The sequence below is a fragment of the Sturnira hondurensis genome, unplaced genomic scaffold, assembly GCF_014824575.4.
Source record: "Sturnira hondurensis isolate 20B ecotype Veracruz unplaced genomic scaffold, ASM1482457v3 Scaffold0002840, whole genome shotgun sequence".
NCBI lineage: Eukaryota > Metazoa > Chordata > Mammalia > Chiroptera > Phyllostomidae > Sturnira > Sturnira hondurensis.
In genome coordinates this window covers 10,202,427-10,226,681 of record NW_028075471.1, presented here as the reverse complement: position 1 = coordinate 10,226,681, position 24,255 = coordinate 10,202,427, and the positions used below count along the sequence as shown (strand labels likewise).

General features: G+C 37.5%; 1 protein-coding gene across 1 annotated transcript; it reads left to right on the top strand.

Moving 5' to 3' along the window:
- The first annotated feature begins 32 nt into the window (after positions 1–32).
- Positions 33–22,414, top strand: THOC7 (THO complex subunit 7). Its single transcript, XM_037040875.1, has 8 exons — positions 33–141; positions 14,540–14,657; positions 15,392–15,519; positions 15,833–15,919; positions 17,658–17,715; positions 20,854–20,920; positions 21,003–21,072; positions 21,795–22,414. The coding sequence occupies exons 1-8, from the start codon at positions 123–125 to the stop codon at positions 21,860–21,862; spliced, it is 615 nt and encodes a 204-aa protein (XP_036896770.1). The 5' UTR covers positions 33–122; the 3' UTR covers positions 21,863–22,414.
- The last annotated feature ends 1,841 nt before the right edge of the window (positions 22,415–24,255 follow it).

Sequence of the window (24,255 nt, the reverse complement as noted above, 5' to 3'; positions counted from 1 at the left end):
GCGGCCGCGGGCGCCGCCGCCTCCGCCTCCATGGCTGTTTACCCGGCTGCATTGTGGGAGTTTGACCTCCGCCGCCGCCAACCGCCGCCTCAGCCTGCGCCGCCGCCGCCGCCTTGCACGCCATGGGAGCAGTGACTGACGGTGAGGCCGCTCCTGCCACCTTGGCCGGCTCCCGGGAGCCGCGGCCTGCACGGCCGCTTCGGAGAGTCCCGGGAGCCCCTGGCCTCCCTGCGCAACCCCCCGGGGCTGCGCAAACGCCCCTGGCCGCTCCCTGGAGGCCGGGCCGGGGGAGGCTGTGCCGACGGGGTGGTCGAGCGCCTGGGGCGCACGTGGGCGGGTGGAGCACCGAAGAGGTCCGGGCCGTGGAGGATGTGCAGAGGGAGTGCTCGGGGTGGCGGTGGGCTGTGAGGAGCCGCACCCTAGTCCGTTGGTCGCTTGGAAGGCGGGAAGCAGTGGGAATCCGGGGATGGGGCGGAGTTGGGGCAGGCCGGGGAGTAGAGAAGGTCCAGGACTGGTGTACAGGGGGGTTCGTGCCGAGGGCGACACCGTACAGAGTGTGACACCTGGAGGAGTCCTCTGGACAGAATGGGAAGGATCCCTCACCTTGGGGTGAATCGCAGTGAGGCCCGGAACTGGCCCTGGGTTGGGGGGTCGGGGGAAGAGAGCGCCTGGAGAGTATTTTAGATTAGGTGTGAACCGCATCTAAAGGACAGCCGGTGAGTGGGCGTGGGAGATTTATGAGGTGAGGAACAAGTATAGGGATGGGGCTACCTAGGGTAGATTTTTAAAGGCGAGAGAGAGAGAGAGAGAGAGAGAGAGAGTGTGAGTGTGTGTGTGTGTGTGTGTGGCCTAGGGAGGGAGCGTCATCCGCTGGAGTGGGGGAGGGGCAGAGGCTGGAAAGTTGTGAGGGCAGTTTAGGAAGGTGGCCTAGGTGAGGAGGGGCCCACAGGGTGGTTTGAGAGCAGGTGTAAGAGCTTGATTCCTCGGGGAAGGTGGACCGGTATGATGGGTAACTGGAGGGAGAACCGAAGAAGCTGTCCAGTTAGGAAGGAAGTCCTTTAACATCTGGGAAGGGGACGCATAAGAGCGCTGTGTTTATTTGAAGAGAGAATAACTAGTAACCATAGCTACCCGTGGAGAGGACACTTTTGAAGAGTTGGGGATAGACAGGTCTCCACAGTAATGGGCAGAAGAGTAATAGGCCCAAATTTGTGAGTGTGATAAGGAGTAGTGGGGGCAGGGGTGATCTTAATGATCCAGAAACTTCATGGGAAAATTTAACTTTGCTTATTCCAGTTTCATTGATTCAGTAGCTATTCATCCCACTGGTCTAGGCTATAGGCTTACAGCCCAGAACCAACTGGCAAGACCTTTTGCCCCTTCTGAGGTTACAGTCTGGTGGGAAAGACACATTGGATAATAGTTTGATGTGTGGCCAGTGTTACTGTAGGGGAAGGACAAGGTTGGGAACTGTAGAAGTTTGTAACGAAGATTTCTTTAATCATTCTTGGAGATCAGAAAGCCTCCTTGGAAAAATTACCCTTAATCCCATTATAGAGGATGAATTGATATAGTGAGACTGGTGTTCCAGGTGGGGAATGACTTGTGCAAAGGCCCCAAAGTGTTGGAAGAACTCAAAGATGGCAAATATTGGCTAGAACTTAGAAAATTATGAGCAAGAGATTTCTCTTTTTTCTTATAAATTTTTTATCTTTTATTTTTGTATTTAATTATTGTTCAAGTACAGTTTTCTGTCTTTTACTCCCACCCCCAGCCCAACCCTTCCAGTGCTCCCCACCTCCCTCCCATTTCCACCCCTGTTAGTTTTTGTCCATGTGTCCTTTATACTTGTTCCTGTGAATCCTTCCCCTTTTCCCCTGAAATTCCCTCCACTCTCCCCTCTGGTCCCTGTGAGCCTGTTCTCTATTTCAGTGTCTTTGGTTATATTTTGTTTGCTTGTTTGTTTTGTTGTTTAGGTTCCTGTTAAAGGTGAGATCGTATGGTATTTGTCTTTCACCGCCTGGTTTATTTCACTCAGCATAATGCTTTCCGGTTCCATCCATGCTGTTGCAAAGGGTAGGAGCTCCTTCTTTCTGCTGCATAGAATTCCATTGTGTGAATGTACCATAGTTTTTGGATCCATTCATTTACTGATGGGCGCCCAGGTTGCTTCAACTCTTGGCTATTGTAAGTTGTGCTGCTATGAACATTGGGGTGCATAGGTTCTTTTGAATTGGTGTTTCAGGGTTCTTAGGATATACTCCTAGTAGTGGAATTGCTGGGTCAAAAGGCATATTCATTTGCAGTTTTCTTAGAAAATTCCATACTGTTTTCCATAATGGTTGTACCAGTCTGCAATCCCACCAACAGTGAACTCAAAGAGTTCTAGGGTCCCCTTTTCCCCACAACCTCTCCAACATTTGTTGTTTGTTGCTTTGTTTATGATGGTCATTCTGACTGGTGTAAAGTGGTATGTATCAGCAAGAGATTTCTGAGGGCAGTGGAAAATCGTAAAAAGTTCTTAAAATTGGTCTGTTATGATCAGATTTGCATTAAAAAATTTGACCACTATACTCTGCTATGTGAAGAATGATTGGAGAAGGGAAAATGAGAAGTTCCCTCCCCCATTTATCACATTTATATAGTATTTGTTATATGTCAAGTAGTGTTCTAATTATTTTCCCCACTTTACAGGTGAAGCTAGGACATGAAGATGTTACGTAACTTGCTCAAGGTTGCACATGTAGTACGTTCTAGAGCAGGGGTGTCAAACTCATTTTCACCAGGGGCCACATTAGCCTCAAAGGGCAGAATGTAATTTTAGGACTGTAGAAATGTAACTACTTCTTAACTAGGGACAAGGAGTTGGGGGCTGCCGCCTGGTAGAAACAAGGTGCCTGGTGGGATAAAACAAGGTGAGGGCTGGAATCGGCCCACGGGCCCTGTGTTTGCCACCTGTGTTCTAGAGCCTGGGTTCCAAATGACATAGTCTGGCTCTAGAGTTCTTGCCCTTCACTATTATTCATCCTGTCTTTCTGCTACTACTGCTGGATCTTGGTAAGAGCTAATGGCGGTTCCAACAAAATGGGAATGCAGAGAAGTAGACAAATGGGAGAGAAATTTATGAGGGACAGTTTCAGGACATCCATGACTGAGTGGATATGAGGGGAAGGATCAAGGATAATCCCAGGTGCCTTGAGTTGAGTGACTGTATTCTTGTTAATGGTACTATGCTCCTCTGTTTATTGAGGTAGAGAACTTTCACGGGGAGGGGTTTTGTCAGGAGATAAGAAGGAAAGATGAGTTCTAGTAAAGTTACTGCAGTCAAGTGCCCCCTAAATCCTGAGAGGCCCACACGCCAGCTGTCTGACCTTATGCAGGCTAATTAACCTCTCTGAACCTTAGTTTCATTCTTTTTATGGGGATAATAATCTACTTCATAGGATTGTTTTGAGGATTAAATGCAATAAAAGTTATGATGTTCAGTAAATGCCAGTAAGTGTAAGAGCTGGTTTACTCATCTCTCCTCCACTTTCCTTAGATGAGAACGGTGCCTTCTTCCTCTTTTTAATCTGTACGATTGTCCTTCTATGTCTGTAGACATATCTACCTCATCCATTCCCCCTTTCTCTCTCTTAGAATCAGTTAATCTTTTACTTGTAACCATATTAGTTCATGTATGTTGCTGCTGTAGCCCTTGACACTTAACTTGGCTTATTCTAAAAATATTTATAGCAGTTCATCATATGAGTAAGTGCAAAATAAATGGATGAGGAAGCAGGGCAAAAAGAACATGAAGCCTAGGAAAAGTAATAGGAAGTTAGAAGTAGGGGTGATCTTTAAAATGCTAGGATACATTTATTAAGAAAGCTGTGATGGTTCTTGTTTCTCTAGCAGTCCATACCAGGAGATAGGAGCTGGTCCATTCTGCGATGTACTGTTTATGAGAGAAGGCAGCATTAGATAACCAAGACAAGCAGTGTCTTTTTTAAAAACACTGGAGCAAAAGCTTATCTTTAAGGTGCTTATAAAGCAAAGCCAGTGTCATATTAATTTTGCAGCATGAAGGATCTTGGGGCTATAAATTAGCATATCACTTACTAGATGAAGGAAGACTAAAGCACAAGTTAGAAGGCCTTCCAAAGCCAATAGACTGTGGCTCAGGTGAGTAGCTTTACTGGACTGCCTTAATGTAGAGCAAGAGTTGTTTTGTGGTTTGGGTTTTTTTGGTTTTTGTTTGTTTGTTTGGGGTTTTTTTTTGCTTGTTTGCTTTAAGAATATTAGACCATAGAGGAAAGGACGAAGAACTACAACTTCTTTAGGCAATTCTCTATAAGTGTGGTTTTCTTCAACTGAGATTTTGGTAAAAATCAAGCAGAAGTAAGAGGTGTGTGATAGGCCAACAAGTGTCTATTGCATACCTTCTAGGTACAATGCCAGGTGCTGGCTATAGCAATAAACTAAAGAGGAAGGCCTGACTCCTACTGGGGGGAGGGAAGCAATTATGTGTGATCAGTTAGTAAATAAGATAATTTCTGTCAAAGAGCATAGTTATTTCTGAAGTTAATTGAGTTCTGAGAATTGAACTAGATAGAATATAAGAGAGAGTAATGGAGAAGGGCTGCCAATAGCTAGGTTAAAATAGGGTGATCAAGTATGGCTACTCTCCAAAGTGACATTTAATGTGAGACCCTCAGGGGTCAACTCTGTGAAGACCCCAGAAAAGTATTCCATATAGAGGCAACAGCTAGTGCAGAGGCCTGAGATGAAAACAAATCCTTCTCCCTTTGGGGAAAATAAGGGTGGGGGTTGGGGGCAGGTGGACCAAGGAGCAGTGTGACAGAAAAGGAAACTGGAAAAAATTGCAAGAAGAGCCTTATGGGCTATGGAAAGGAGATTGGGTTGTCTTTTGTGGGTATTTGGAAATGATTGGAAGATATTAAGCAGAAGATTAATCATCTGATACATCTTTTCAGTCATTCTGTGTAGGCTGAGTTGAGAATGGATTCCGGGAAGGCAAGAATGGAAGCAGGGAGGCCAATGAGGGGTATTCCAAGTGAGAGACAAGGTAGTTTTGAATTAGGGTGATGGCAGTGAAGACTGAGAAGTGGGTGGCTTAGATATCACAATCATCCTGAAAAGTTCTTGAAGGGGTACCAGTACCTGTCTCTGGAGCCTAGAGGAAGGCTGTTGTCTTCTTCTGAGTCCGAGGTGCCTGGCAAGGTGTTGTGCCATGTAATCCTTACATATGGGTCTATCTATTTAACTGAACTGGGAACTCTGAGAAGACAAGCTCGTTATTTCATGCACCCAGCACAAGTATGCATTGATTAATTTGAGGACCTTTCCTGCCTCAGAGGGAAGTAAAGAAGGACCATATTGTTATGTATAGATACTCTGCTATGGATATTATCCCGAGTCATTTTATGGATGGAAAAATGGAGGTCTTGGGGAGTCAGTGACTTTGTCATATAGCCAATTATTGGTAAAGCCATTCTCTCTCCCCTCCTGTTGTACCCCAGCATTTTGACTACCTGAAAAGCAGTTTGGATGTTGTCACTTCTAATTTAAACTATGTTCACAGTTTGTATTTTGTATGTTTAATTTAAGGGTGCTAAACAGTGTCAGTACACTGATAGAAATCATTTCAGAAGCCCTTTCTGCAATACAAAGGATGTTAAGGAGATATATTGATATGCCAGAGCAACAGATGGGAGATGAGAAAAGGGTGGTAGGGAGCTGAATGTAACAGTACCTTCCATTTAGGAGAAGTTGTTGTTTTTGATGGTGTTTATTTTATTTTTTTTAATTAGAATGTGTAATTCATAGCTATATGCTTGTTAAAACTTAAAGTAATGGTTTTAATTATGCCTATGAACAATGTGACAAAATAATGGAACTGTTCTATGACTTTCTAATCATGTAATTATTTATAGTTTTCTTTGACTGCTGAGGAGACACCACTAATCTGTAAAGGAAGATATTAATACACACTCTATAGGGTTGTTTCAAGGATGAAGTGTAATATTATGTGTAAAGCACTTTGACCATTTATTTTATTATCCAAACCAGGATACTTTTCAGAGTGATAGAAAAAAATAAGATGTATATCATCAAATAGGAGTATATAAACACTGTATAAGTGTTTGCTGCTGCTACTGCTGTTATTTTTATTTCAGTTGCCTATCTAGTGTTAATTAGATGCTGTGGGCACAGGGTTTTTTTGTTCTTTATTTTTTTTTCACTAGTGCCAATGAATTTGCCCACTTTATTTTTTAGGCTTTTGCCCCAGCACAGGAGTTACTACTACTGTTCAACTATTAAATAATGTTTCCTTAACCAAAATAAATGGTTTCACAATGCCAGATTGGAGTTTCAACCTTGACTTAATTAGCACCATACTCTACATATTTAAATAAATCTAGAGAGAAACAAAGGACCTCAACACAATATTTTTGCTTTTCTAAAATTTAATTTTGGTTAAAGTAATTTACTTTTGACATCAGCAATTTATTTAGACTCATCCTAAGTATCTTGTGAGAGATCAATACATAAAGGAATCAAAATTTGATTCCTTTACATAAAGGAATCAAATTATCTTATTTTTTCCACCTTCCATGTTTGTGTCTTCCTAATGATGTTGGCCTTAAAAATTGTTTTTGATTATTTTAACCTCCCTGAAAGGAGGGGCTAGGTATTATTTTACCATAAGAAAGCTAACACAGTGGAATATATGTAATTCACCACCTTGAGCAGTGGTGAGCTAATGATAATCTAACAGGAATCAGCACACACGTTGTTTTTACATGGCTTTAGTTTCTCCTCTTGTTAACAGTTTAGGCCAAGCCAGTTTTCTTCTTCTTGGTGATACATCATAGATTTATTAAGGAACATTGATTAGAATTTTTTAATGCACAAAAAAATGAAGGAAAATACCTCAAAATGACTATTACATTCACTACCTAGATAACCATTGTCAATGTTTTTTTAAGTAATATGTGTCAGAAAATTCAAGAAGAAATTTGACAAAGTGAGCACCTTCCTCTAATCACCTTCCATTACTAATCCGTCTCCCCAAAGGTAATCACTAGGAACTTTTTTGTATGCCCTTCTAAAATGATTTTTAAATGCTCATAAATAAGGCAAATAGCACTTTCTCTGGTTCTAGACTCCTGAGTTTGAGTCCTAGCTCTATTCCCTACTTCTTGTGACATTTAATTTGGGGCAAGTAAAAATATTTTTTTACCTTCATCTATAAAATAGGAGTAGTAATGTCTGTTTACTAGGGCTGTTCAGATTAAATGTGTTTATATGTGAAAACAATTTAGAACACTACTTAGAATATTGCAAGCATTATGTATTTGTTAATATATTCTTTATATATATTCTTTAAAATTGCATATGAGGGGGACCTCAAAAAAAACAGAATTATCTTCTAGAGGGTGGGCTCCATGTTATACAGGCTTCCCCCCAGTAGGTGAGTGATCTAGGAACCCATCTGCATCAGTGTACCAACTGGTGTTATTAGAGCGTGCGTTCAGCTTGAGTGAATTTTTTTGAAGACTCAACGTATTTGCCCATTTCATGATGGATGATTTATAAGCACTCCTGCCCATACCACGCTGAGTGTTCACCAGTTTTTGACTGAAAAATGGCATGACCCCTGTGCCCCACCCTCCCTATTCACCTGGTCTTGCCTCAAATGACTTATTTTTGTTTTCCTGGATGAAAAAAAGTCCTCAAAAGGAAACGTTTAACCTATGTGAAAGAGGTGAAACAGAAAATGGCAGAAGCATCAAAAGGCATCAAAATTGATGAGTTCAGAAACTGATTTAGGTAGTGGAAAAAACAACTCAGTAGGAATATTGTATCAGATGGAAAGTACCTTGAAGGTGACTGAAGTTTAAACATATAAAAATAAATATACAAGCTTTTATAAATAAATTTCATTCTTTTGGATCCCCCCTCATACAAGTGTTTCCACATTCTTCTGTATTATACATCTGTAATTAGCGATAGAGTTTGGAGCTCTTCCAACCTCATTTTTTAATATAAATGTGTAGTATTCTAATTTATAAGACATTTAGCTATTTTCAGTTTTTTTACTCTTAGAAATAGTGTTACAATGAAGCTATTTGCACAGATGCCTTTGCACACTTGTGGGAATAATTTTTAGCATACAGGTCATACGGTATATGTAATTTTAATTTTGATACATATTACTGCACTGCCCTAGTGCCAGCTGTTTTTTCACTGTAATCCTGTCTCAAATGGTTATACCTTCCTTGGTTTTCAGTTTGGATCCAGAGGGTTTGAAAAAGCCAGTGATGGGTTTGTGTGCCTACAGAATTCCTTGCTAACTTGCCTTTAGAAAAGAAATGCCAATAATCGTTGGTAGAGCTCAGGATTGCTATTTCCTGGAAGCAGGTGAGGTTGCAGTGCTGTAGGGCTTCCAGCGTGGGGAGTCACATTTGACCCTAGGTGGAGGCTTCCTAACAGTGAGGGTCTTGCCATTGGTTTTGAATCCTTCACCTGTCCCTAAATAAAAGTATTTTGGAAGTTGGCCCACCATTATTATCTTCCAAATAGTTTTCCTCTTCCTTTTTTTGAATATTTACTCTTAGATATTCTTAAAAGTTGTTTTGTAATGGAGGTTCTAAATAGCTACTATGAGGAATAACAACTGGTTTTCAAAAGGAATATTAATAATGGTTTATGAGAGATTGTCTTTCCACACTAAAATGAGAACACAGTTTAAATGACTGTGTCACCTGACAAGAGGCTTGGAAATGAAGAGTTGGTCTAGTGACTGTAAAGGAATAATTTTTTCCTGCCTTTCTATTTGTGGAAAATGAGCATTAAAATCTAACCCCCTGAAAAGACTTTTTAAGGCTTAGTATATTAAGTAATTTTATATTTCTTCTAGATATAGGTTGGCAGATGATAGGAAGGGATCTAAATGCATCTCAATTTTGTGAGCAAATATTTGCTTATCAGCATACGGGTGTCATAACTGATTTTAAAGTGATTTTTGAGCGGCAGACATTTTGTTGGTGTAAGTATGATACCACATACAATATAACTGAATGCACTGGGAATCTTCCTACAAATGTAAAGTCAAATGGAAAACCACCATTCACCAGACAGATGATAAGCATTTGGGCTTAAAAGCTCTTTCTAAATGGTGTTGATCCTCATAGTCAGTAAAGAAAGTAATTATGGCAACTAAGGAATGATGTTGATAACATCAATAAAATAGTTTCTTAGCCATTTTTACTGTTTTTACAGGGTGGGCCAAGGTCTACCAGAATTATTATTAGCATTCGAATTGCTTATAAAAGGCTTCAACCATGATAATAGTTTATGAAGTCAATGTATATAATAAACAAAACATGTTTTAGGTGTGTTCAGTCTAGAGTTAATGGATGAGGTATCATTAAAAATAATAATGCTTACACCATATGTGTTAGGAACCGTCAGTAGCAGGCCATCCTTCAATTTCACAAGAGCAGAGCCTGTTTTCAAACTGGTACCTCATCCCTTTGATTTTGTTGCTGTTGGGAGTTGTGCTTTGTTTTGTATATGGTTTTCCAGTAATTCTCATCCCCAGGGAATTTTTTAGGCAACTGTCTATGCAGTTTAAGCTAGAAATGTTGTGACCTTGTAATATGAAGTTTGAGACAGAAGTAAACTTGTGAGAGGTCATAACTGGGCAAAACTTTGTATGTATAAATGCATAGTATCTATTTAAGTATATTGATTTATCTATAGATAGATATTCAACATATTTTTTACCGTTTTTAGAATGATACAAGTTGTAAATTAAACATTAAGATAAGGATACCTTTTTCCCCCTGCTTTTCTACTATGAACAGGCATTATGCTCCTTTGTATATATTTTAATAAAGTTTCATGGAAGTTCTACAAAGTGGATAGTTTTATTCCCATTTAATATATGGAGTTAAATACTTGTCACATACAGACACCCAAAGTAAACACGGTGTGGGCTGAGCAGAACAGTGGCCCCGGTTTTGACTACTGGCCTAGCAGTCTGGCTGTGAAGACATGCTCTGCTCTTAGAAGAGGGATAGGACTGAAGCCAGAAAGTGGCCTTGACTGCCTTGATGGAATCCTTGGCTGGGGCTGCCAGACTGGTCATACCAAACTCCTGCTTGTGCCTCCCAGTGTTGGCATTGCCCCTGCCTCTTCTTAACCAAGTCTCTTCTCAGCCCTGACCTGCCTTCCAGGACCTGTGGTTCTAATCTCTGCTGTAATTCATGCCATTTTAGCTCCTAACTTTGGTATATGCTTTGGTAGCCTCCTAACCTCTCTCCCTGCCTTTGGCTTTTCCTCAATTGTAGACCATTTTGTATACTACCTTCAGCTTAATTCTGCCAGAAAGTCCTGCCCATGAATCTTTAGGAACTCCCAGTTGTCTACCAGCAAGATCCAAGTCTACTAGTATGGCTTTTACTAATGTGGACACCCACAATCTGACCACAGACAGCCTTTATGGGCTTGGGTCCCAATATTTGTCTTCAGTCACCCAGCTTCACTGGTGTTCTAGGGTAGTCATGTTCCTGATCCAGCTACTGCAGTTTGTAGCTTTGTCCCTGCCTGGAGTGGGGGCCAAAAAAGGACTTTAGCTTGCTATCTTTTTAAACAGTGTTATGAGGCATAATTGATATGCAGAGACCTGCACGTATTCAGTGTGTACAGTTCATTGCATTTGGACATACGTAAACACCTACGATACCGTCACTACATCATAGCTTGCTTTTTCAAATAGTAGCTAGCAGATTTTGAGTATATATATGGTTCAAAAGCAAATAATATAAAAATATTTCCCCATCTTTGAGCCTGTTCCCCATCTATTCCCCTTATACTGCCCCTCTGTTGCTTTTATTAGTTTCTTGTATATCATTTTAGGGTATTTTTGTTACTGTACTCAGTGAGAACATATATTCTTATTCCCCCTCATTTTTACATGAAAGAAACATGCCAAACAGTTCTTCGCCTTGGTCTTTGACAAGTTGTCTTAAGTCATCTCTCTCTATCAGCACATTGACATGTTTGCTTTTTTATAGCCTCATGCTATTTCATCATATTCCTATACCAAAATTTATTTAACTAGTCCCCCGTTGATGGACATATATCATATTGCACATATGCAAGTATATCTAGCATTATTGGTTCAAAGGTTATGTATTTGAAATTTTGCTAGATGCCTTTTAGCTTTTTTGATTGATGATTTTTAAATATCAAAAGAGCAGCTCAAAATCAACTTGCCCTAAAATCCCCAAGCCAGAGGGAGCTCTCCTAATCTCTTGTACTGTGTGTCTGTGTCACTCATTTAACAATCGTAGCCGCCTCTGTGTGTATTCATATGTGTATCATATCTCCAACCAGCGTGGAAGAACTTGGGTCTGTATTCCCATCTTGGGTCTATTTCCCATCTTCAGAACTTACTCTGGTACCTTAGAGACAAACACATCTGCTCATTGATCAGATATCCATGCCTTTTATTCAAAAAGAGAAATCTCTGCTGCTGACCTGGAAATAAGACAGTTCCCTGCTACTTCTTGTTAGTGTTTCATGGAGACCAAGCTCTCTTTGGAGGGTGAGTGGTCCCAGGCAGGCACCACAAATTCAATTGTAAAATATTTATTGAGCGTAAGAAATGTAGACAGAGTGTGAGAGGCTCGGAAGGGAAAAGAATGAGCAAGACATAGGACTGACCCTCATGAACCCTTTTCCAGGTTTATTTGACCTTACAATGTTTTAGACATTTTTCAAAAACTTTTGTAGTTGGGATATGACATACATATATAAAAGTGCACAGGTTTTAAGTAGACAGGTGGAATGAAAGCAAATCTGTTTGAAACATTTTTTTGTTTGTTAGTCACCAAACTTAAAACAATTCTTTTTTTCCACGTGTTTTTTAATGGTCGTTCAAGTACAGTTGTCTCCATTTTACCCTGAGTACTCCCCCGCAACCCCAGCCATCCCTACTTCCTACCCTTGATCCTACCCCCCACTTTGGTTTTGTCCATGTGTCCTTTATACATGTTCCTGAAAACTCTTCCCCCTTTTCTCCCATTATCCCCTCCCACCTCCCCTCTGGTTACTGTCAGTTTGTTCTTATATTGTCTCTGGTTATATTTTGCTTGTTTATTGTGTTGATAGGCTCCAGAACTTGTTTTTGTTGTTGCTTTTGTTTTTAATCTCTTAAAAAACAAGTTCTGGTAATAACTTTCTCTTAGGGTAGTCACTCTCCAATTTCTCTATTCCTTGAATACATTTACATCTGAAATCCCTGGTCCTCAATGAAGAAGTGTGTCCAGGTATCTGGGAGAAAGAAGGGGTTTAGGGAGACAGGGTTGGAGTAGGGGGCTTGGAAAAGCAATGATAAGGAGACTGGCAAAGGAATTGAACAGTGTCAGTTTAACACCAGACTACTTACCCATTGTTATGTTTATTTTTTTAACAAAGTTAAATGTGTTTGTGGTTTTTAAAAAATCACTTCATTTTCTGCATTTCAGTCTCTTCAGGGACTGAATTCCTAGAATGCACAGAATGCATTTGTGTCAGTCTCCTCAGATAACGTTTTTGGTGGTTAAAAACTAAAAAGTTTTTACAGACTAATTTTGCATTTTATTTTATTTTAAATATTTTGTTTATTTTTATAGGGAAGGGAATTGAGAGAAAGATCAATATGTGGTTGCCCTTTGCATGCCCCCCACACCGGAGATCTGGCCTGCAACCCACGCATGTGCCCTGACCAGGAATCGAACCAGCAATCCTTTGGTTTGAAGGCTGGTACTCAATCTACTGAGCCACATCAGCCAGGGCACTAATTTTGTATTTTAAAATGTAAAATTAAGACACCTGATGAATCTGTAGTTTGAGCAGCCTATCAAAGCCATAACTTTGAGAACAAAACCCAATTCTAAAATGTTTATCTGATGTCACATAGTAAAGTTTAAAATGAGCCATCTGCCTTCTAGAATTTATCTCTGCTGCACCTGCACTCAAAAATACTTCTGCCTACACACAGGAACTATTGTTTAAAGATTTGCTGTTGATTCATCAGGCAGGCTCTCCAGGAACTATTTACACTTTCAAATTTATTACTAAAAATTGCACGCACTTGTTAAAAACCAAACAAACACAATTCTACAAAGCCATTTAGAAAATTAAATCCTTTCTCATCGTTTGTCATCTCTCTTTCCGGAAACAACCAGTATTACCAGTTTCTTGTGTATCTTTCCAAAGATATTCTCTGAGTACATAAACACACCATATGTGTGATATGCACACACATACACAGACACACACCACATCTCCCCCTTTTCTACACAAATGGCAACAAGCTCTGCTCCTCTGCACCTGTTTTGTTTACATTTTACTTAACATATCTAACTTTTTTGTCAATGGTATGTACACCCACACTATTCTTGTGGCTGTATAATATGTTTCATAACTTAACCAATTTTTTTCCTGGTGAATGTTCAGGATTTCAGTCTTTCTTCTACAAACAACACTGTTAAGGACATCCCTTTACATTTATCTTTAGATACATGTGTAGATACACATGTATCTATATTATGAATTCCTAGTCTGCATTTTAAGTGTTGGTTTTTGCTCAGTTGCCCTACAAAGAGTATACCTGTTTACATTCCATCAGTGTAAGTGCAGTTTCTCAGCACCCTTGTTAATGTTTTTATTATTAGGCCTTTTGATCCTTACCATTCTGATATGTGAAAATGATAATTGTGGTTTCAAGTTGCTTTTCTTTTGTTGTGATCCAGCGTGACATGATCCAGGAAGAACACCAGCTCTTGGCTTCTGGGCTACTTCTTAACTCATCACAATCATCTGTGCTGCTTTTCTAATTCCTTTTTTCCTTTGCCTTACAGCAAAAGTGAGACAGGCTCGTTTAAACAAACAAACAAAAAAAGCCCTCATGGGGAAGAACATTCCAGATATAATAACTAAAGTACATATTTTAAAAAACAAATCCATTTATTTTTCTCTGATCTGCCTCACCCTTTTTCCTAGTCTGCCACTGTATCCTTAAATCCTCTTCTCTCTCTATTCCTTTTACCAGGACCTCATACTAGTCAGAGACCTGAACACTTCAGTCTTCCTTTTGTCTGAATGGGTTTTTCCCAAAAAAGTTCTCTAAGAATTATTGACTTATTTCCTTAGTGGCACCTGAAAATCAATTCTACTCAACAACTCAGCAAGTAGAATCACAGTTTTGTGAGGGCTTGGCATTTCTCTGCTACAACCCCAGTCCCTACAATAGTACCTGACACAAATAGGCAATACCGATTACAAATATATAGTAGTAAAACCTACATAATACAGAATTGATCATTTTAACAGTTTTAACTGTGCAGTCTAGTGGCATTGAGTACATTTACATTTCAGTAATTTTTTGGATGAAAGAATGAGTAGTGATATTGGTTGTTGTTCTTGAAATTAACAAGAGCCAGATGGTCTTTTTAATTCACATCATTCTTCTTTCCTCCAGACGAAGTCATACGGAAGCGTCTCCTAATTGATGGAGATGGTGCTGGAGATGATCGCAGAATTAATCTACTAGTGAAAAGTTTCATTAAATGGTGCAATTCTGGATCCCAGGAAGAGGGGTATTTCTGTTTACTGTTGTTTCTATACTGATGTCTTGATGTGACTTTAGACCTTATACACAATCCTGTTAATATTGCAAATTTTTAGTCACCTTAAATGTCCAATTAAGTCAACTCTTGGTTAGTCAGGTAGATTTTTCTGGCCTTAATTCTCTCACTGGAGAGGCCTGCTTAATGTTTATTAAAATGTGCAGAAGGAATAGTGGTAAGAAGAAATGAAGATTAAATCCAGGCCATTATTTGGTCACTTAGCAGATAAATGTTTAGGTATCTAAATGAAATGTTCTTTCTTTTAGCTATTAGGTTAGTGCAAAGTTTTACATAGATTTAATAAATTTTTTAATTAGAATTTTTTTCATTTGAATTAGCTTTTCACATAAATAATTATATAGAGTGAAAAAAAATGTGAGAACAGAATTGTGAAGGTTAAAGAAATCTGGTCAAAGTATTTTTTAAAGTATTTAAAACAATATTCAAGCAAGTAGCTGTTGGAATTAAGCTTGATAGGAGCAGCTCCATCTTTGTATTTATAACTAAAGCAGTTTATGAATTCAAATACAGTACATTTGGGAAAAGAAAACACAAGGGACAGATATTCTGAATTATTTTAAATAGAGCAAAGGATTCTCTCAGAACTTTATATAATTTAATTAGTAAATCTTTGCCTACATTATAAATATTTCAACTTTGGTAATCCACAAAAGTCTTTATTCTGTTTCTCTCTTTTTTATTAGGTATAGCCAGTACCAACGTATGCTGAGTACACTGTCCCAGTGTGAATTTTCAATGGGCAAAACTTTGCTGGTATATGATATGAATCTCAGAGAAATGGAAAATTATGAAAAAATTTACAAAGAAATAGGTAAAGAAACCTAAAGTAATTAATATTTCTCTATTTGTAATTTTAATTTTTATGGCCTAAAGGAAATAACTCTCACTAATATTTTTCTTTGATTAGTGGTAAAAGGATAACAGTAACACTATTAATAATAAGAATATAGTAAAATTAGTTATAAAAATGTATTTTAATATGATACGGTACTTTAAGTTACATCTATTTTTAAATGGTAGCATCGATTTTATTAGCTTATTAATTTAAAAACATTTTAAAATTGAAAATGGATGGAGATTATACATGTTGTTATGACTATCTTAAAAAAAACCTTTTTCTATAGAATGTAGCATTGCTGGAGCACATGAAAAAATTGCTGAGTGCAAAAAGCAGATTCTTCAAGCAAAACGCATACGAAAAAATCGGCAAGGTAAGGGTTTTATGGGATTTAGTTTGCAAATACTTTATTATTGACTAGTATTTACATGCTGTTTTTAATGTTGTGAGGTAGAATCTTCAACTAGAATTAACCTGAATTATAAAAAAGAATTAGGATCCAAACTTAATTCTTTAAAATTATTTTACTTTTTAAAATAGCTGAGAAGAAAGGCTATGCTGAAAAAACTTTTTTTCTCCTGGATTGAATTGATTATGCAAGTATTACTTCAGTATTCAGGGTTTTGTTTGTTTGTTTTTTGTCTTTAGACAACTTTGCCTGAATAATATTATGGTTAATCAGCAAAGGCTATTTATGCAAGTACACTAGATTTATGTTTTTGTTTGTTGTTTATTTATTTGTTTAGTGAAGCTACTGTAAAAAAAAAAGAAAAGAATTTAAGCTCATTTTATACAAAGCGGGAATACATGTATAAGCTGCCTAAATAATAAGAAAAGTTTAAGTTTTGTTTTTAATTTTTTTAAAGATTTTAATTTATTTATCTTTAGAGGGGAAGGGAAGGAGAGAGGGAGAGAAATATCAGTATATGGTTGCCTCTCATGTGTCCCCTGCTGGCAACTGACCTGCAACCCAGGCATGTGCCCTGACTGGGAATCAAACCACGATGCTTTGGTTCATAGGCCTGTGTTCAATCCACTGAGCTACACCAGCCAGGGCTAAGTTTTGTTTTGTTTTGATCTCTTTTGTTTTTAAATCAGGGTGTGTCATTATTGCAATCCATAAAAACTATTTCAAAATAATTTGTAACAGCAGAGGCATTGTTCCTTCTTTATGTAAATTCAAAGATAGACAAAAATATAATATATAATCAGAATTGTGACATATATGAGAAACTAGAAGGAAATGGGAATTGTTAATGGTTATTTGGGGGTTGTGGGGTTTTATGGCTTAAATTTTTTGGGTTTTTTTTACACTGAACATATTTTTATAATATAAAAATGTTATTAATTACATTATTTAATTAATATGCTGATTTCTAAAACAATGAATTTTATTTTTTCATGAACCTATTAAGATGATGTTGAACTCCTTATTTTTAAAACATGTTTTTTGAATTCAGTGGGCAATTTACAACAGGAATACCAACTTATTTAATAGTTAATATAAATTCTAAATAATGTTAAAATGTTTTACATTGTTTTTGTTGACTAATGAGGCTTTCAAATGAATGCTGCCATTAATCATTTCAAAAGAAGGTTTAACAGGAGATATGTGACATATCCTGGAACTCTCAGTGGAGCAGAAACAAGGTTTCTAAATTTTAAATCATTTCTAAGTTCTAAAATCATTACCTTTAGAATGAGTGAGAACTATAATTTGTTGTTGTATAAGATGTAAAATTAATGGTATGATGTATTTACCTTGCTGATCATTTATTTGCTGGGCAAATAGTAAATACAATTCTCTTTAGAATCAGTCCATTTGGTGATCAATATGACTTAAAATCACTTATGCTTCTGCTGGCTTGTATTCTGCCCACGAATAGGTAAATGAAAAACAGAGTGGGAGGTAAAGGCCTGTTTGGAACACCTAAAGTCATGTATCATTACCGTTATAGCCAAATCAAGTGAGGCTGGCAATACTTTCCGTCTTGCAATGTTTACATCTCTTTATGTAGTAAAGTGATTAGAAGAGACTTGTGATATTACACTGTACTTTGATATTCAGGTTAAAAAAAACTTAATTTGGTAAATGTTTTTATATCTTTCAGAATATGATGCTTTGGCAAAAGTGATTCAGCATCATCCAGACAGACATGATACATTAAAGTATGTTTAGAGTTTCACTTGAAAGTAACTAATCTTTGTATATAAATGTTTATATACTAGCTAATCCATTTTAATAGGAATACATGATATGCTCCAAAAGGAGGGATCAGATAGTCAATGTGATGTATTCTAATACTATTGATTAGATTTTATTCTTCCAGCCTTACTGTTATAGTTCTAAAATAAGTGCATGTAATGTACATCAGTATGAAAATGACAAATAGAATGTGGTCTACTCATATAGTATAACACTAAATATCAGTTTAAAAGAATATAGTAGATATACACATTTTAAATGCAGATCTCAAAGACATAATCAGTAAACAAAAATAGAAGACATATATATAATAAATGTTAAAGTATTCCTAAGCTTCTGAAGTATATATAGAATTATAATCCTGTATAAGAGTTATAGGACCCCAAAATATTATATAGTAACACTGTATATACTATTTAGAGATACAAATATATACATTAAAAAAGGATTGGAATGATATAGTGATTGCCTGAGTAGGAGGTAAAGGAAGAAAAATAGCTTGGGATAGAGGATTTGGGGTGAGGTTAAAAGTGTGTTTCAAATTAGTCAGCAACTAACCAGCAATGTTTTATTTCTTTTACACACACACAAAAAAAAAGACTTGAAATAAGTATGGTAAAATATTGTTAAACATATTAGTTGTTGGGGTTTGATATTCTATTATCTATAGTTTTCCTATTCTGTAAAGATTATCTAGAAATTTAATTTTTTAAAAGTTTTTTTCCTTTTAAAGATTTTATTTATTTATTTATCTTTAGAGGGGAAGGAGAGGGAGAGAAACATCAATGTATGGTTGCCTTTCGTGCATCCCCTGCTGGGAGTTGGCCTGCAGGGAACCAGCCTGCAACCCAGGCATGTGCCCTGACTGGGAATCAAACCGCGATCCTCTGGTTCGCAGGCCCGCGCCCAATCCACTGAGCTACACCAGCCAGGGCTTAGAAGTTTAATTTTAATGAAAATAAGTACATATTTAGAAGTTGAGAAGAAATCATGTTTGTTTTAAAAGGCTTATCATAGCAAGATGGAGGTGTACGTAAACATAGCTTTCCCCCTCGCACAACCACAGCGAAAGTTACAACTAACACACAAAACAACTATCACTCAGACTCATCAGAAAATCAAGCTGTGTGGAAGTCCAACCATCGAAGAATTAAAGAAGTCAATTCATCTAGGCAGGTAGGAGGGTAGAGACACACAGAGTTGTGAAGACATGGAATAGGCAGTCCCCCGTGCATGTATGGTAGATAAAAATTGAGAGGAATACTTCTAGAGCAAGGGATCCCAGCCCCACATCAGACCACAAAGCCCAGGGTTCCAGTGCCAGGAAGACAAGTCCCTATAACTTCTGGCTGTAAAAACCAGTGGGGATTGGGGCAGTATTCTCAGGGGTCTCCTCTTAAAGGACCCACAAAAGACTTAAGACTTACACATACTCACTCCCTCTGGGCTCTGGCACTGGGGAAGCAGCTGGAAGGGCACCAGTGGCATACAGAGAAAAACTGAAGTGACTGATATCAGGGCGAGTGCCAGGGGACAGATTCCTCCCAGACAAAACTCCAGAAGCCAGGCAGGGGCATTGCCCCCTTTCTGAGCCCTCCCCAACACAGAGTTACAGAGTGGGGACACCTTGTTGCAGACTCCATCAATCTGGTTCACTGAGGTTGCTCTGCCCTCGTGATTACCTGAGGCTCCACCCCATCCAATTTATGGATGGTCTTTTCTACAATAGGTCATACTACTAAGACAGGGAATCAAAGCAGTTCTACCTAATACATAGAAACAAACACAGGAAGGCTGCCAAAATTCCAAAACAAACTCTGGAAAAAGAACTAAACAAAATAGAGATTTTATAAAAATTGGTCTAAGCAATCTATCAGATGCAGAGTCCAAAACACTGATTATTAGGATGCTCAAGGAACTCATTGGGTACTTCAATAGCATAAAAAAGACCCAGGCAGAAATGAAGGTTACACGAAGTGATATGAAGAAAAATTTACAGGAAACTAACAGTGGAGGGGATGAAGCCAAGAATCAAATCAGTGATTTGGAACATAAGGAAGAATAAAACATTCAATCAGAATAGCAAGAAGAAAAATGAATCCAAAAAAATCAAGAATAGGCCAAGGAGCCCCTGGGACAACTTCAGATGTACCAATATTCAAATCATAGGGGTGGTGGAAGGAGAAGAGAAAGAGCAAGAAATCGGAAATCTATTTGGAAAAATAATGAAGGAAGACTTACCTAATTTGATGAAGGGAATAGACATACAAGTCCAGGAAGCACAGAGGCCCACACCAAGACACATCATAATTAAAATGCCAAAGGTTAAAGATAAAGAGAAACTCTTAAAAGTAGCAAGAGAAAAGAAGTTAATTACCTATGGGGGAGTTCTCATAAGACTGTCAGCTGATTTCTCAAAAGAAACTTTGCAGACTAGAAAGGATTGGCAAGAAGTATTCACAGTGATGAAAAGCAAGGACCTACAACCTAGAGTACTCTGTCTATCAAAGCTATCATTTAGAATGGAAGGGCAGATAAAATGCTTCCCAGACAAGGTAAAGCTAAAGGAGTTCATCATCACCCAGCCATAATACGAAATATCAAAGGGATTTATTAAAAAAAAAAGAGGCAATAAATTCACAACTATTATCAGTTGAATCCAAAAATAAGCAAACAAGCAGAACAGAAACAGAATCATAGGTATGGATATCATTTGGAGGGTTATCAGTTGGGAGGGGGAAGGGGGAAAATAGGGGAAAAGGTACAGGGATAGGTACAGAATAGACAGGGGGATATTAAGAACAGTCCAGGAAATGGAGAAGCCAAAGAACTTACATGCATGATCCACAGACATGAACTAAGGGGTGGGGGAATTGCCGGAGGAAGTGGGGGTACCAGGAAGAGGGGGGCAAAAGGGGGAAAGGATGGGGCAACTATAATAGCATAATCAAGAAAGTATATTAAAAAATAAAAGTCTTATGATAATAGAGTGTTAACTCATCCTTTTTTATTTTTAAAATACTACTTAGTAACTAAAAAGTTAGGTATTGTGAATTCTGTTCCTCCAATTAGCGAAATATAACAGTTTTACTATTTTTCAGGGCACTAGAGGCTCTGGGCAAAGAATTAGAGCATCTTTCACATATTAAAGAAAGTGTTGAAGACAAGGTATTTGCATACATATTTTATAGACTTCATAATATGTGTGTTTATAGATCAACATGAATTAATTTTTCTCTTGTTAATACAGCTGGAATTGAGACGGAAACAATTTCATGTTCTTCTTAGTACCATCCATGAACTTCAGCAAACACTGGAGAGTAAGTAGAAATAGTTTTATAACAAATGTTTATGATTTTTAAATGATCTAGTAGCATGCCTTCTAAAATACACATCTTTAAAAGAGAATATACACCTTCAGTTTTAGAACAGCAGTATATAGTTGGATAATGTTATAAGATACTCATGTTGTTCGACTTTCTAATACATGCAGAAAAGTCTGAATTTGGGACAATTAATGATTTAAATACATTCAGTAGTTTATATTAAGAGAAGTTCAAGGATGATATATTGGGGAATTTCTTGGTTTGTTATAGTTTGTTGCTATAGTATAAAGTAACAATTTCAGACCCAGGCAGACCATGGTAAGGGAGTGAAGTAATTGGTGATAAGCATATGTACACATTTAGTGAATAGTGGATGCTTTGAGGCAACTGGAGACTTGCTCATTGCATTGACTATAGCCAATTGGAAATTATTGTGTTATCTGATCTGATTGTTTTCAAGAAAAGCCTAAGACATAGAGTTTTGGTTTTTTAGTGAAATCTATCATACTACATTTTGATTCAACTAATGCACCAGAATAGTCAAAACAGAACTTTTAAAACTAAATGCTCTTGTGTGCCAATTGTAGTCCTAGGCTGTCATTTTGCCATTTGTTTTAAATATATTGGCTAATAAAGGATAAATATGTTTTCATGTATTTATCAGACATAATTTAATCATGTTTGACTAAGCATTTATGTTTCTTTCTCAACTGCAGATGATGAAAAGCTCTCAGAGGTGGACGAAGCTCAGGAAACGAGCCTGGAAGCAGATCCAAAGCCATAGACAGGCAGGTCACCATTCCCGAGACTATTAAATCAGCAACATGATCTTAGTGTGTTTAGAATTTGCTGTTCTCCTGAGATATTTAAAGTGTTGACAGTGAACTAACTACTCTGCTTTTAAATGTTAATGTACAGTTTATATTTCTTTACACAAAGGCAAATGACTTCAGTATAGATTTGTTTTTTTGAAATACCTTATTTATTCTTAAACTTAAAAGGTAGAAAACAACATCCATAAATGTTTAATACAACTTTTTCAAGTCAGATAATGTTTGTGCCCATAGTTCTTAAATGTTAGCATTGATTTGTTGATAAAATAAGTTGCAGGTTGTGAGGTGGTGTTTCTAAGGTGTACATGAAAGAAATGAGTCAGCTTCTGTAAATTGTTAACACTTTTGAAAATGGAGTACCCGAATAGGCTTCAGGAGGGCTGTGAACTTGTGAAATTGTGTGCAAAATGTTTGTGGTGTATGGTTATTGTGGGCCAGGTTCCATGATACAAGAATCATTGGTGTAAGAGGAAATAAAATGCAAAATTAATCCATATGCATTACTTTCTAGCTCTCCTTAATATTTAAGCAACATGGTTGTTAAATGTTTTGTTCATGCTTTATCTCTACTGTTTTGTTCTTTAGGAGTTATTCTCAATGGGAAAAAAAGTTGATAAAGTGAAGAGTAGTTTGAGGAAATTAGCCTATGAAGATGGTCTTGCATAAAGAATTTTATGACCTTTTTAAAAATTAATCTAAGGCTGAATCACCTGTAATTTTCTTAAGTATTGAATTATATTTTTAATACTTGTTAGATTTCATTCTTAGTCATTTCTTTTAGTTCACAAACATACTTTACATGAATCATACCTTAATAATGTTACATTTTTATAATTTTAATAAGAATTCTTATTTTTTAATTAAAATTTAAAATTAGCTCAGTTATAATTCATATTAAAAGTATAATACCACCCTGGCTGGTATAGGTCAGTGGGTTGAGCATGAGCCTGTGAACCAAAGTGTTACTGGTTCGATTCCCAGTCAGGGCACGTGCCTGGGTTGCAGGCCATGTCTGTAGTAGGGGGTGCACTAGAAAGCAACCACACATTGATGTTTCATTCCCTCTCTCTCTCCCTCCTTTACCCTCTCTCTAACAGTACATAAATAAAATGTTTATGCCCTGGCTGGTGTAGCTCAGTGGATTGAGTGAGGGCCTGCAAACCAAACGATCGCGGTTCAATTCCCAGTCAGGGCACATGCCTGCGTTGCAGGCCAGTTTCCAGCAGGGGACTCACGAGAGGCAACCATACATTGATCCTTCTCTCCTTCTCTCCTTCCCTCCTTCCCTTCCCCTCTAAAGATAAATAAAATCTTTTAAAAAAATAAATAAATAAAAAATTTTTAAAGTGTTTAAAAAAGTTATTTTTTTAAAAAAGTGTNTGTTCTTTAGGAGTTATTCTCAATGGGAAAAAAAGTTAATAAAGTGAAGAGTAGTTTGAGGAAATTAGCCTATGAAGATGGTCTTGCATAAAGAATTTTATGACCTTTTTAAAAATTAAGCTAAGGCTGAATCACCTGTAATTTTCTTAAGTATTGAATTATATTTTTAATACTTGTTAGATTTCATTCTTAGTCATTTCTTTTAGTTCACAAACATACTTTACATGAATCATACCTTAATAATGTTATATTTTTATAATTTTAATAAGAATTCTTATTTTTTAATTAAAATTTAAAATTAGCTCAGTTATAATTCATATTAAAAGTATAATACCACCCTGGCTGGTATAGGTCAGTGGGTTGAGCATGAGCCTGTGAACCAAAGTGTTACTGGTTCGATTCCCAGTCAGGGCACATGCCTGGGTTGCAGGCCATGTCTGTAGTAGGGGGTGCACTAGAAAGCAACCACACATTGATGTTTCATTCCCCCTCTCTCTCCCTCCTTTTCCCTCTCTCTAACAGTACATAAATGAAATGTTTATGCCCTGGCTGGTGTAGCTCAGTGGATTGAGTGAGGGCCTGCAAACCACACGATCGCAGTTCAATTCCCAGTCAGGGCACATGCCTGCGTTGCAGGCCAGTTTCCAGCAGGGGACTCGCGAGAGGCAACCATACATTGATCCTTCTCTCCTTCTCTCCTTCCCTTCCCCTCTAAAGATAAATAAAATCTTTTAAAAAAATAAATAAAATTTTTTAAAAGTGTTTAAAAAAGTTATTTTTTTAAAAAAGTGTTGTAATACCTTTAAATGCTTCCTCTAATTTCATGTGGCAAATTGTAGGAGAAATTTCTTTTGCAGAGTTTTTATGCCTTAATAAATGTTTCTATTTTCCATTATTAGTAAAAATTATAAAGCAAAAATTACTTATATTGACTCAATTAAAAAACAATTTTTGTAAAAGCATT

Coding starts and splice junctions, on each gene's coding strand:
- THOC7 (XM_037040875.1), top strand. Junction 15,520..15,832: donor AAAAATTTACAAAGAAATAG/GTAAAGAAACCT, acceptor CTTTTTCTATAG/AATGTAGCATTGCTGGAGCA. Junction 17,716..20,853: donor GACAGACATGATACATTAAA/GTATGTTTAGAG, acceptor ACTATTTTTCAG/GGCACTAGAGGCTCTGGGCA.